Source organism: Ischnura elegans, chromosome 7 (assembly GCF_921293095.1).
Source record: "Ischnura elegans chromosome 7, ioIscEleg1.1, whole genome shotgun sequence".
Taxonomy (NCBI): domain Eukaryota; kingdom Metazoa; phylum Arthropoda; class Insecta; order Odonata; family Coenagrionidae; genus Ischnura; species Ischnura elegans.
In genome coordinates, this window is record NC_060252.1 from 84,488,469 (window position 1) to 84,502,551 (window position 14,083).

Sequence of the window (14,083 nt, forward strand, 5' to 3'; positions counted from 1 at the left end):
TTGCATAAGAGTCTCGCAATAGTCATCTCCTATTCGAAATTTAATTTATTAATAATAATGTTAAGTTATTACCGGCATGCTCATTTCGAATTAATAGCATTCGGCTCTTTGCAATTGTCACTTTCGATTACTTTTTGTTCTCCATTATCATTCATCTAAATTATAACATTTAAACAAATTAGAAGCAACAGCATGACAATTAATCCAAGGAATTGTTCACTGTTCTTGGTCTTCACACTCTTCGTTGAACGCGCCTAACCACAATCATGTAAAAAAAAAACAAACCACTCGAGCTTATTGGAAGATTCGTTTGTCATTTGTTTGAAAGAAATTCGTGGTCATGGAGGAAGCTCGAACGGCTGGAGGTAAATATTAACTTTAGCAGTCTGTGGTCATTGAATTGAGCTCATATTGTCGCATTACTCAGCTATTTATGAATTCTTTGCAGTGTGATCTTTGTAGTTTTGGCATTTTCCTAGTCATAAAGAATCGTTGTTCGTTAAATTATTAGTATTTACGTAATGTAAGAATTGGCTACGCATCACCGGCAGTATAGTATTAAGGCTATAAAACTTTTAGGAATCAATTGACCCTTCATTATTTTCGCCAAGTTAATAGTGATAATATTTCCTGTATAGATCTGTTTTTTTAAGCTCTGTGACTTGGTTCTTAATTAATTCAACGCATACGTTGACTGCGTTGCGTAAGATCTGAATCTTTAAGAAGTTTAGTATGATAAATGACTTGCTATCGCGCTAATAAAGAAGTCGTCTATCGAGCATTTGTTTTCAAAGCTGTCCATTTATTTAGCAGATCCTGTGGAGCAGAGGTTGCATCAAGTGCAAAAGCCGGAGAAAATAAACACTAGAAATGCATTTATTGTATTGGCAGCAGTATTTGTATTGTCAATCTTATCCCTTCTATCTGTCTACACCAAGTTTCCAAACCTAGAAGAGTAAGTAACGAGGATCTATTGATACTGAAAATAAACTTACATTAAAACTGTTGTCGCAGAAACTGATCTAAATTTATGCTTATTTAATGTCCCCAGGGAGGAGAAGGTCCACATAAAAATTCCTCGAGACATAGAAGACGCTAAGTTGCTAGGTCAAGTTTTATACCGATATAAAGAACAGTATTATTATGAAGTTTTGCTTGGAGTTTTTATGGTATATATTTTGTATCCTTTAAATACATCAATTGAAGAGATTGGTTTGTCTTGATCTACTGTTATGCTTTTATCATCATACGGATTGATAGTATAGGGTGCTCATAGTTTGTAGATCCAGTGAGAAGTGAATATATTAGTACTTTCCACACTGCCACAGGACTATTTTACCCCTTTGAAAATGACTCATTGTTGTTGAAATCGATTGGGGCTATTAAAAAAACTGCTTGGAAAGTAAATAGTAGTTTATTTTTCACATTTATCATACGGAGATCCCGCGAGTTGTCATCTTTTTATCCATTTATTCAACTCTTCTGCTTATAATTTCTCTTGTAAAAGTATGAAATCCATTTTAAACTGGGCATAAAATCATGTGCCAATTATTGATACGGTTATTATGTAGTCATCATCAATAATTTATTTCAGTGCTCTGTTTTTGAATATACACCTGCTGAGTTCAGTTTTTTGCTTAAAAAAATATCTCAACAGTACTGTCTACTTAGATGCCACTCCAGTGCCAGATTAATGGTGCCTTAATTTGTCTGGCACTTTTGTTTGTACCTGAAAATTTTTATTTTCAGGTGATCATTAGAAGAATGATTTCACTTTTCAAAGCAGGCTACATAATAAGAAGGTACTCAAGTAGACAAGTTCTAGCATTTTGGCTCTGCTTTAATTATATAGTCATCTTAGAATAGAATAGAAAGAAACTCATGATGCCCCTGTTCAAGTCCTAAGGCAACTACCTAAGGCCGTTTTCCAATCCACGTAGTGTGCACTCATTCCCTCGTCCCCTTTCTCCCTTGCACCCTGCTCCCTTACAAATGCTCTACTGGCGCCATATAGTGTGAACGGAAATAATGCGAACTAATGGCAGTAACAAAATGTGAAGCACAGGGTCGGGTTAGGACATCTTGTGGTTGATTTAATAATTAATTTCACCCTACTACTCGGTTTGTTTACGTTGGTAATTTAGATTGCTTCGTATTTTGACTTTTATGGCACCGATTGGACCCTCTCTCTTCACTTAATAAAGAAAAAATTACTTACAACTCCAGTTCAAGATTTCCGAGTTTTCCATTGCCGCCATTTTGACGTCCACTTCCTACGAGGGGAAGGTAGTGAGGGAGCATCCGCGCTCCCTTGCTCACTTACCCTTCGTTCCCTTGCGCCCTCGCCGATTGGATCCACCCTTGCTGTCGTCACATCCGTAAGTTGACAATCGAAAAGTGCACGGAGGGTGAATAATTGCGAATTGGAAAACGGCCTAACTGTTCCTCATTTTTAATCTCTTATTGTGTGCATGTCACCTCTATCTGATGCATTCCTTAATTCTGTGGAAAAGCCTTCAAACATTTGCCATCCCTGGATCAATATCACTGTCCATTCTATCAGGATTCTTGTTTCCATTCCCATTGGCCCTGGTATTGGTCTGTTTTTGTTCTGCCACTGGTGCAACATTTTGCTATCTCCTATCGCTTCTTGTTGGGAGACCTATTGTTTGGAAATACTTCCCAGAGAAGATACAGCAATGGGCTGACACAGTGAGTTTGATTTGCTATTTTTTTTAGAAAAGTAAATTTAAGTCAATTGTGCCCTAAAATAATTAATTTTGGCATCAGTAAAAATCATGCTAATTCAACTTCTTAAGACAGCAAATGTGTTGGCATTCACTTTTCATTTTCAAAGAGCAATATTTTTATGCATAAGAATCGTAACTGGGACTTTCACCTCAATTGCTCAAGTTTTTCATGGTCTTCTACAGTTTTAGACTTAAACTTTCAACAGTTCAACAGTAAGTAAATGTTGTCTTATGGACAATGTAAGAATGTGTTTTCATTAGAGTTTACGTAAACATTATAGCCTTATAAACTTAACATTTAATATTTATTCTTTTATTGAAGTATTCTACTGGTGTAGGGAGGTTTGAATGGAGCAATTGCAAATTATTCTGGCTTTCCCCTCCTCCATCGTGAACTTCCCTCTTTGATTGACAATGATCCTTTCATTGCATTAATAAATCGTATTCTCTTCCTGACTATCAAGCATTCTTCCTGCTAGCATAGTTTTTAATATCCCCTTCCCGCTCAGTACTCGCTTTATCCAAACCCTCTGTCTCCTCCATTTCTCACGGTGTTTCCTCTCTTTGCCCATGATGTCTAGCACTTTGCCATGCCTCTTCACCTACATACAGTTCAACTTCTTCATTCTCCTCCACTCTCACGCTTTGCACTTCCATTCTTCTCGTCCTCCTTCCTCAATGTCCATGTTTCTGCGTCATAAAGCACCACACTCCTGATTAGTCTCTTCCCTTGCCTTTTCTCTAAATTCATACGCAACGATTCTCGTCAGTTCTTTCCTATTCATGAATGCCTCCTTTGCTGGTGCAATTCTATTCCTTATTTCATTACTTTTGTGTTTGTTTTCCTCTATGCTGCCCAAATAGTTGAACTGATTCATCTGCTCTAGTTTGTGACCACCTATGTACAGTCCTGGACAAAAAAATGAACCACCTTCGTGTGTAGAGAGGCAGTATTTATCCGGAGGCATACTTTTCAGGATTAGTTCCTACTTAGTCATTAGAGAGATTACTTTCATGTGCGATCCCTCTTTTTTAGCATCCTAAAAATATCCCAATTTATTTGAAATCTGACATGATACTCTTATATGTAATTCTCCAAATTCCTGATTTCTTAACCCTTTTATGCCACCGAGCCAATATATCAGCCCTCTCTGGTTGAGCGGAAACTGCCAATGGCCGATTTATCGGCCTGAATTATTTCACTTTTTTCGTGATTGTGGCCTTTTCAACGGCTTTAATTTATGTAAACCCCCATAATCTATCTATGGTTATAAGATATAAATATATTTTAAGAATTGGGAAAAAATCTAGACTTATTAAATAACGTTGAGTAGCTGAAAAATTTTTAAATCTGAAATGTTACTAATTCCGAAAAATAGCCGTGGCAGTCTTCGTACATCCCACCTAAAATGGGCTGGCAGTAAAAGGGTCAATACAAGCATTCATAATGCAGATACAGTAGCAAATTATTTAAGACGATTCCTGCACAAAAATGTGCTCGTATTTCTAAAAATGTGGCTGATTCCTACTTTACAAAGCCCTTTTCACTAGGGAAGGCTTTTGAGTGTTTACCCTGAAAATGGGTGATTTAAAAAAATACAAGCCTTCAGCAAGCTCATTCTTTGCCAATACCAGGCCAGAAGGTGAGGCCAGTATGAATGAACCCTCCTATGGCAAGGGGTGGGGGTGCGGCATTAAGTATTTTTTTTATTAAAAAAAGAGAAGGGTTAAGAGATCAGGAATTAGGAGAATTACGTATAAGAGCATCATGTCAGATTTCAAATAAATTGGAATATTTTTAGGATGCTAAAAAAGTGGGATTGCACATTGAAGTAATTTCTCTAACGACTAAGTACGAACTAATCCTGAAAAGTATGCGTCAGGATAACTACTGCCTCTCTCCACACGAAGGTGGTTCATTCTTTTGTCCAGGACTGTACATAGGTGGTCAAAAACTAGAGCAGATGAATCAGTTCAACTATTTGGGCAGCATAGAGGAAACTGGAGGCTGCTAGCAGAGCTTTTGAGAATAGTGTCCTCAGTCTAGGCCTGAGTGGTTCATTTTTTGGGACTGTAGGCTAATCATGAGCCTGACATTCTTAGCTTGTAAGCTTAACAAAATGGCATGACTATGGTCTTCTTGTGCTTAATCTTCTTTCCATACTCCTTGCACTGTTTACGTAGCATACATTCTAATGCCTGTAACTCTTTGGCAACTGACTAATCAATGCCTGGTCATCCATGAATCTCACTGATTTAAACAGCAGCCCTCTACTATAACTCCAGCATCTTACTAATCCCATACCCCCTACCATTTCCTCTGCATATAGGTTAAACAGAAATGAGTCAAAATCTAGATATGGTTTTAGCTACACATGTACAGTGGCGTTGTGTACAAATTTGTTTGGGGGGGGGGGGGTGCAAAACCTGGGGGAAACTTTTTTGAGAAACGGTCTACTAAGGAGAGGGTTTTAATCTAATTTTTCTTTTTTCACTTTTCGTAATCGAAAAAACTTCATTTTTCAAAGAAATCTTTTGTAAATTCATGATTTTTCAGTATTTGGTTTTCTTTTGTGGTGCAAAGTAAGAGTGCTTTTATATTTGGTCCTGGACCCCCCTCGCTAAGCCACTATACATGTATATCCTCTATTTAATCAAATTCCTGTTTTAGCTTCACTTCTCATACTTGCTCAGCCATGGTTGCTGAAGCAATATGAGAGGAACACTTGGTCCTGATGTTTCAAGAGTGAATTTTTAATTCTGTATTTTGCTGACATTATGAAACATTTATTCAATATTTGCCTATTTAAATTATACTAAGTGATCAATGAATATGTGTTTTTATCATTTGCAGGTGGATAAACATCGGGGAAACATCTTAAATTATATGATATTTTTAAGAGTAACTCCATTTCTTCCTAACTGGTTCATAAATATATCAGCTCCTGTGATTGATGTTCCTGTGTTTCCGTTTTGGCTAGGGACATTTGTAGGTAAGTTTAAGTGGTGATGGATTTGTCTTTTATACCTTAATTAATCTAGCATCACGCCGTATTACCATTATTACAGCTGGTTGTAGAGCCAAATATCCTTTGTTATGATTTTTACAATTATTTTATCTCAGAAATGTGAAAAATCTTGTAGAAAATCAAAAATATCTGAAAAAGACCATTTTTTAATGCTTCTAATTAATTTTGAAATAATGATATCTCATCCTCTTTCCGGAAACTTCAAAAACTCAATTGAAACTACAGATCTATCTAATAACAAATATACTTTAAGTATAATTTAATAAATCCCTTCGTAATGAAGCTCCATGCTGCATATTAAAAAAAAAAACTCCTTATGATGAACAATAAGACAAAAGAGGCCATGCAGGTGTTCCTGATTCTGATTAGCTGCACAGCTAATGGCAATTAGATGTATGAGAGCAAGTCTATTGGTCATAATTAAGAGAAACTCATAAGAGTATTAAATAACATTATTCTATTCCACCATTATGTATTGCTGAAATACAATGTTTTAAGTGAAATTGCTCATAACCACGCGGTAAAATTATTTACAAGTGAAAATTTTCACTTGAGAGGTCGTTTTCTCAGTGGAGCCTGATTGCGGACTTTTTTGCTGGCAGGTTTTGAGATTATAGAGCACATTGAAGTTTTTTTCCATGGTTTTTCTCCATGATGTATTCTTGGGAAGGGGCCTGGGACTATGATGTTGTGAGTAGGTTTTCTTAAAATTTTGTGATATGGAAGTTCATTTCATTATGAAGGCGTTTTACTGTAATTAAATTGTGATTTATTATTACAAGTTCATTGTATTAGTACATAATTTGCCGCCCTCGGTGGTGGTGGGGTAAAGTCCTCACCTGCCAAACCAAAGGTTGCGGGTTCGAGTCCAGCCTGAGTAAGTAATTCTATCTAGGGCATGGATGTTTGTGTGTGTTTGATTGCTAAAAGCCCGATGTAAAGGCCGAAAGCGCTGTTTTTAGTGGTGTGGAAAAAAGAAATTACAGTAGACTCTCGTTAATACGAACAACGTTATTACGAATTTCTCGTTATTACGAAGCCACTCGTTGGTCCCGACGAAAAGGCCTATACAAGCTATAGTAAAAGGAACGTTATTATGAAATTACGAACCTCAGTCCCGGTCCCAGCGGTTACTAAATGAACTTTATTACGAAGTTCCACACTAAGCAATGGTATTTTGGTGGAAATTCACCGCGATAAGTTTCAATAATCGCGCCACGTTTAATTTCTTTTTGTGTCTGTGCTCAAGAGCGTCAGTTATGGTTCTTTACTCAGTTTATACTCTATATTATATAGTAAGCTTCATTCCTGTGGAGTCATTGTGACCCACTCATAACCGCTCGTAAATTGTACGTATAGTCTTCTTACGCACATTCTATTTACTAATTTTCAGAGGTTCAGAGGCATTCAAAATTGTCAAATTTCGAGAGTTAGCACATACGTGTAATGCAGTGTTACATTCTGCAGGATAACCGCACTCCTCGATTCCTTGCATACGGGAAAGTCCGGCCGGCGAGAATTTTCCTATGACGGCACAATAAAAGGGGCAGATAACCCTGGGCCAGCACGGTTTACAGCCAATCGCTGTCCCCCAAACGCACCTAATACACCCTTGCCTAGTCATAAAACGTCAAATGCATAATGAGCATTGAAATAAGCCTGATCCACCCAAACAAGCCCTTTATTCGAATCACGAAACCAAGTGATTCTTCCTCTGGGTCCTTCACGCTCGTCGTCCCTTCCGGCTCCTTTCTTCACGGAACCCTTTGTAGGCGTTTCCCTTTCTTATCTAGCAACCTTGCCCCCTACCCCGACCTAGACCATTCTTCCTATTACGGACCACTCTCGGCGACCTGACTGTAGGTTTATCAACTTAGGAACAAGGTCTTGGGACGCATCTAGTTCGCATGTCGGACTGACTGTATTCGGGGAGATATCAACCCTAGATTGCATCATGCCGCATTCTTCTATCGAGAAACTGAAACGTATTTTCCTATTTCTATGTATTTTCACGTAATTTAAACTCGTTTATTATACATATTTTTTTTCAACGATTCCTAAAAGAAACGAACCAACTTCATACGAACTTCGTTATTACGAACCTCCGGTTTTTTCGGTCCCGTGAACTTCGTAATAACGGAGGTCTACTGTATTAACCCATGTGCAGCATCTGTTTTCAAAGTGTTGAAAAAATTTTCATTCCAGCTTCAGTGTAGCAAGGGCCTATAACTTTACTGCTGCTTAACGTGGGTGTCCTAGGCTAATTTTGTTCTCAAGAAAAGTCATTCTCTCAGTCAGAGGTGGCATTAGCTTGTATTTTTCTCTTTAACTTTCACTTTATTAATTTCCTTTATTTTTGGGCAGGTGTGGCACCACCTTCTTTTGTAGCCATCCAGGCAGGAACCACGCTCCACCAGTTGACATCTTCTGGAGATGCCTTTTCATTCACATCTGTGGCATTGATAGCCTTGTTTGCAGTACTCTCACTGGTGCCTGTTTTTCTAAAGAATAGGCTGAGGGAAAAGTTAGAATAAAGAATGTTATAGAATTGCAATTATGGATATTTTTACCTAAATTATTTATTTTGAGGGATTAATTTCTGTTGAGCAAGTGTTTGCTATCAGTAGTGTGTTAGGAGAGTGGTGACATTTCTTGTGAATAAGGACTATGCTTTGTTTTCTAACTAAGTATCTAATGGGACCAATCTCTCTTCTGAGGTGGTGATAGACTGTTTGAAATTGTGTAACTGTTCTTTGTTTTGATGAAATTCATACCTTTTTTCCATTCATCACCCAGGTCTAACTGAACACTTTGGACCTTTTTTTTGAAATAAGAAGTGCTGTTTTTCTGTTTTTAACAATTTAGCTAAGATTAAGGTATTCCTCTCACTGTATTTAAATTATTCGTGCACATTTTTATGTTTTTTGATGTACTGTTGTTATCATGAAGATTACTATCGTGTATTGCCAAAATAAGTTGAATAGTTATTGGTATGTAGCTTAAAACTTTTGTTAGCTACTCAAACATAGCTTCCAATTATTCATGTCTGAGTGCTTTTTGGATTACCATTTTTTGCTTGACTGTGGGAAATATATTTTGAGTGTTTTAATGGTGGAACATGATATCCACCTGAAATATGGAAATGTTGAACCATGAATGGATTCAAAGTGTGTGTACACAAATGTTGTTGAGGTGTTGTGAACCTGTGTATCTAAAATGACATTGTGTTTCATGTTAAAGTGGTTAATATTTGACAAAATAACTTATGATTGCTTAGAACCAACCCAACCAACTAAAAATACATGTTCAATTTTATACGAATGGAGACAATAGATACTATTTCTGCTGTTGTGATTAATGAGGCACTGAACAGAGAAAAATTCATGCTATGGCTACCATAGTTACTGTTCCACCTCTGTTACATGTATTGACATACCTACTTATTTATTACCACGTATGTTATTATTTATTTCATGCACAAATATGTCATTCACTGGTGATGTTACATTCCATACCAAAAGGATAAATTGTTACTAAAAATGGTTTTATTTATTTATCATTCCCTTGCCGATCGAGGAGCAGGAGGTAATTAATGACAAGATTGGTGTGTGAAAGGAGTACATAGAAGGAAAGTTTGTAGAAGGGTGCAGTGGTGCAGCGAGGGGGGGTTTTGGGGGATAACCCCCCCCCCCCTCCCCCAGAGCTCAGGGAATTTTTAATAAATATTTTAATGTGGCAAATTTTGTAACTAATATTAGGGGGATGGATGACTCACAAACAAGACATCAAGCTATTCATGGAACTGAGTTGGAAAGTTTGTACGTCGGGAGAGGAGAGGGTGGTGGATGCGTAGCCCATTGTCGTAAAATTTTATTTTGCACTAGCTGACCCGACAGACTTCGTCCTGTCAAAAAAATTTGTAATGTGGCAGTGTTTTGTTCCTACCTTTTTTATATTCTTTGCAAAAAATTATCCTGAACAGAACCGTCACCCTGGTAATAATTCGGTGTGAATTAAAAATAATTAAATAAAACACTATAAGCATTTAAAAGTAAGTAATTTTAATCATGTAAATCATAATTATTAACAAAAAAAATCAGTTCTATTTTCATTGTAGTGCTTTGTGATAAACGATGTTTTTTGTTTGATTACCTGGCGCATAGACAAACAAATCTGATGGTTTTCCAATACGGGAACAGGCAACATACAATTGACCATGTGAGAAACATGGGTTTTCCAAATTAATGCCACAAACACTTAATGATTGCCCCTGGGACTTGTTTATGGTCATAGCAAAAGCAAGCCGCACTGGAAACTGTAGTCGTTTAAACTCAAATGGCACATCAGTCGGAATCATTGGAATGCGCGGTATGAGAACATCTTCTCCTTTATACTTTCCTTTCAATATAGTTGCTTCTATCACGTTGTTTAGTAGTTTTTTTATCGCTAACCGTGTGCCGTTGCAAAGGCGCGGTTGGATGATATTTCGCAACATTATAATTACCGATCCAACCTTTAATTGAAGATTGTGAGGTGGCAATCCTGGCAAATCCAGCGAGTTTAAAAATTTCGGTGGATAGTTAACTACATCGTCTTGGTTAGTTGCCGAATCAACTGATTTATATATCCTCGATTCGCCTGTAATTTGTTCTTGAATTTTGAAATTTAATTCATTTACATCAATGTTTTTGGCTGCCAATATAGCTCGTTCGCTTAACCAATCATGGTTTCTGTAATTTTGAGCAACATCTGGAAATACCTTCTGAATGAGTTCTTCTTTTGATTGAGTTAAATGACAAAAACTTTGAGGAAAGTTAATGCATCCAGTCAACATGTAAATAGGAAAATTGCCATTACCAATGTCAATGAGTTGTTTAGAGAATATGTTTCCAGATTGGTCATTTTGCAACTCAACACGCATATTCTTGCTTAAATGAAGTACTTTGACATATTTCCACAAATTGGATGACTTTAGACATGCGTTGAGTTCATCAGCTGGCATTGATCGTGGAATCACTGGCAATGTTTGACGAAAATCTCCTGCTAATAAAATCATTGCACCACCAAATCGGTTCCGATTGCTCCGTAGATCTTTTAAGGTTCTGTCTAAAGCCTCCAAAATTTTTTTATGTGCCATTGTGCATTCATCCCAAATGATCAATTGACATTGCTGCAAAACCTTTGCCATTGCAGAGTTCTTCGAAATGTTGCAGGTTGGAGTTTCATTGCTTTGCATATTTAATGGCAATTTTAGTGCTGAATGGGCTGTTCGACCACCTTCAAGCAAAGTTGCTGCGATTCCCGACGAAGCGAGTGCAAGTGCAATTTTATTTTGTGAGCGAATTGTTGCTAATATTAATGAAATCAAAAAAGTTTTTCCTGTACCACCAGGTGCATCTAAGAAGTAAATCCCCCCAGTTTCATCATTTGTTACTTTCATAAGAGTATCAAATACATACCTCTGTTGTTCATTCAACAGTGGAAGATTTGTTTGAATTAATTCTTTCAAAGTGTTGAGATCATACAGTTTTTCTCGGTGCAACTGTTGGTTAAAAGATTCATGCATTGGACGATTGGGCGCGGCCAGGCCTAATTGAATTAATAGTTTGTTTGACATCATCAAGCACATATCTTCAATTGAAATCAATGCTTCGTTGTAAATTTCTTCACTGATTTGCATATTTGGATAACGCTCAAATTGATTCTACGTTTTAGTTAGAAAACGTTTGTATGTGAAAAAGAAAAAGGCTGTTTTTAGGGTTTTCCCGGCAATTATTCGATTTTTTCTCGCCGTAAGAACCATCCTTGGACTTCAACGAACATTTTAAAAAAAGAATTGGCCAAATTGGTCCAGGCGTTGTTGAGTTATGCGCTTACCAACACATTTTGCGATTCATTTTTATATATAAGATTAGCAACACTGCAGTGCAGTATTAGTTGTGCGTAAGACCCCCCCAGCCTTGATTCCTAGCTGAATACCTGGAAGGGTGTGATATTAGGTATTGAGATTAAGATAATTTTTGAGTAAAATAGCTCCTAAAAGTAGGCCACTTGCAGGCATGTGAGCAATGACTGTAGAAGATAGTCTTTAGAGAAATGTACATAAAGAAATATGGAATAAGTGCTCTGAAAATTGGAAGAGGATGCTAGCGACTGTAATATGGTAACAGAGTTTTAATAAACAATAAATAAAGGAGAGGGGATTGGAGTTTCGTACTAGAGATAAGTGTTTAATAAGTCGAAGAATATTCAATGTTTTCATAACTAATATACCAGTTATGGAAGATTGACATGGTACATTTACTGATTACCATTGCCTGACCCCCTTCACCAATCGAACTTCTCTCTTTGATTTGCAATCAGGTCTGTTCCCATTCATTCCTAAGAGTAAATATGACCAGGTAGGACAATCAGCTTGTGCACATTGAAACAAGATTGTAATGAAAAAAATCTGAGATCACGTGATGATTGAGTTGGGTATTTGCAATATTGACATTTGTTTTCATGCAATTTCTTTCTCTTAAACTGGACATTCCAGAAGAAAGAGAAGTATCAGGATATTAATAAAATCTGTAGTAATAACTTTTTCCATTTCCTATAATAATATCGAAAATTGGGTTTTAAGTTGGCCTTCGCATTTGGCTCCACCTTTTTCTCGTATTCTGTGTACATATTTGTATTTACTTCAAGCTTCATTCTATCCAAATATCCTGTTCTACTCTTCACTTTTCTAAATTTATCCAACATCCTTCCCCCTAACCCAGTTCTCAGCATCCCCTCACTGCTTAGTACTCACTCCACTCCTACCCTCTGTCTCTTCCTTATGTCCTCTAGCAGTTCCATCTTCCCTTTCTCTGTATCAAGAATTTTCCTTTGTCTCTCCATCCATCTGCTCCATTCTCCTCCTTACCTACAGCTTCAATTCATTCAGCCTATTCTCATATTTCATCCTGAGAACTCAGATTAGCATCCCTCAAATCACGTCAAACATAATCATTTGAGGTGTACAATACTCGTGGTCAATCATCAATTTTACTATGGGGATGTCATAACAGCAGTAAATTTGACACCTTTGGCAAATAATTAACTCAAATAGGTATTGTCAGGGGCTTTAGGGGTAGTGTAATCAAATCGTATTTTGCCTAATTGAATTTTGGAATTGAAAAATAGTTCCTTAAATGAATTTTAATAACAAAATACTTTCAAATAATTGTATTTTAGGCACAAATTACACTAGTAAAAATAATTGAATTGCCAGTATTTTCAATGCTGCCCACCTCTACCAATGCCCACATTCTTTTCTAGTCTTTGGAAAGGGCTGGTGTCCCAACATCCCTTATTGAGGTGACCTGCAGTGTGTAGATGTTAACGTTGCAGCATTTTTCCTTAAATATGACTGCTTTGCTATTGATATAAAGTCAGGGGAATTTAAAAATTGGAGTGGAAATCAGAGAAATGGAAAGTTAGAATGAACACATCTACTCTTTCCTATTCATAAAGTCTTCTTGGCCAACAATATTCTCATCTTGATATTTTAAAATCTGTTTTCCTCTATTGCTCTCCATGATCTGGTTATACCTAACAGGAGAGTGGGGGAGAGCTATGTCTCCAGAACCCCTTCGCTTATGGGCGACTCTGCCAGTGAGCTACTCAGCAACTTTAACAATGAGGGGAGAAGCAGATTCTGGAGGGAGGGAAAGGATGAACATTGTCCTGACTTTTTTCAATCACCTACGGTCATCACTCCAAAGATTGGTTTGATGCAGCTATTCACTGAATTCTCCTTTCAGCTAATCTTTTAAAACTAACACAATGCCTCTACTGATTATGATTCTTCACCTGCCATATATCTTGTCTGAGACATTCTTCTCTTCCACCTTCCTAAATCATAGTTTTCATCTGACAATCGTTTCTCATGATATGGTTTAACCTTTTCTTATTTTAATGCAAATAATATAGCTCCCTTGAAACTGAAGATGAAATGTACATTTTTTAGCTCACAGTTTTCCTAATGCAGGAGGATCTTTCACCTTATGCAAGTTCGTCTACTATGCAAAAATTGTTCAGCTGTGTGATGACTAAATCTCAAATTTTCCTCTGGTATTAGCATACATAGGTGAAACATCACTACTGGTGGGAGAAAGAAGTTATAACACAATGCAAGAGATGAGGAGCCAAGGAGGAATTCCTCCCCAGACTGTAGACTGGGTAGATGCATGAGAAATATTCGAAGTTCTTGGGTTGGGATTCAAGGTAAGCAGAGAGCAAGTAATTGGTGGATGTAGAGCCAAATGGTGCAGGTGG

General features: G+C 37.1%; 1 protein-coding gene across 2 annotated transcripts; it reads left to right on the top strand.

Annotated features, from left to right (window-relative positions):
• The first annotated feature begins 269 nt into the window (after positions 1 to 269).
• LOC124162269 (transmembrane protein 41B-like) lies at positions 270 to 9,319 on the top strand. Of its 2 annotated transcripts, none has more exons than XM_046538742.1 (6): positions 270 to 365; positions 811 to 955; positions 1,052 to 1,180; positions 2,514 to 2,712; positions 5,605 to 5,743; positions 8,144 to 9,319. In XM_046538742.1, the coding sequence occupies exons 1-6, from the start codon at positions 341 to 343 to the stop codon at positions 8,311 to 8,313; spliced, it is 807 nt and encodes a 268-aa protein (XP_046394698.1). In that variant the 5' UTR covers positions 270 to 340; the 3' UTR covers positions 8,314 to 9,319. The 2 variants fall into 2 exon arrangements, with proteins under 2 accessions (XP_046394698.1, XP_046394699.1); XM_046538743.1 differs by having other exon boundaries at positions 307 to 365; positions 814 to 955.
• Positions 9,320 to 14,083: the final 4,764 nt, after the last annotated feature.

Excerpts from the sequence above, each read along its gene's own strand:
- LOC124162269 (XM_046538742.1), top strand. The coding sequence starts at position 341 with ATGGAGGAAGCTCGAACGGCTGGAG. Across the intron at positions 1,181-2,513 it reads GTTTTTATGGTATATATTTT|CCTTCAAACATTTGCCATCC; the intron begins GTATCCTTTAAA and ends TCTGTGGAAAAG. Across the intron at positions 2,713-5,604 it reads TACAGCAATGGGCTGACACA|GTGGATAAACATCGGGGAAA; the intron begins GTGAGTTTGATT and ends TATCATTTGCAG.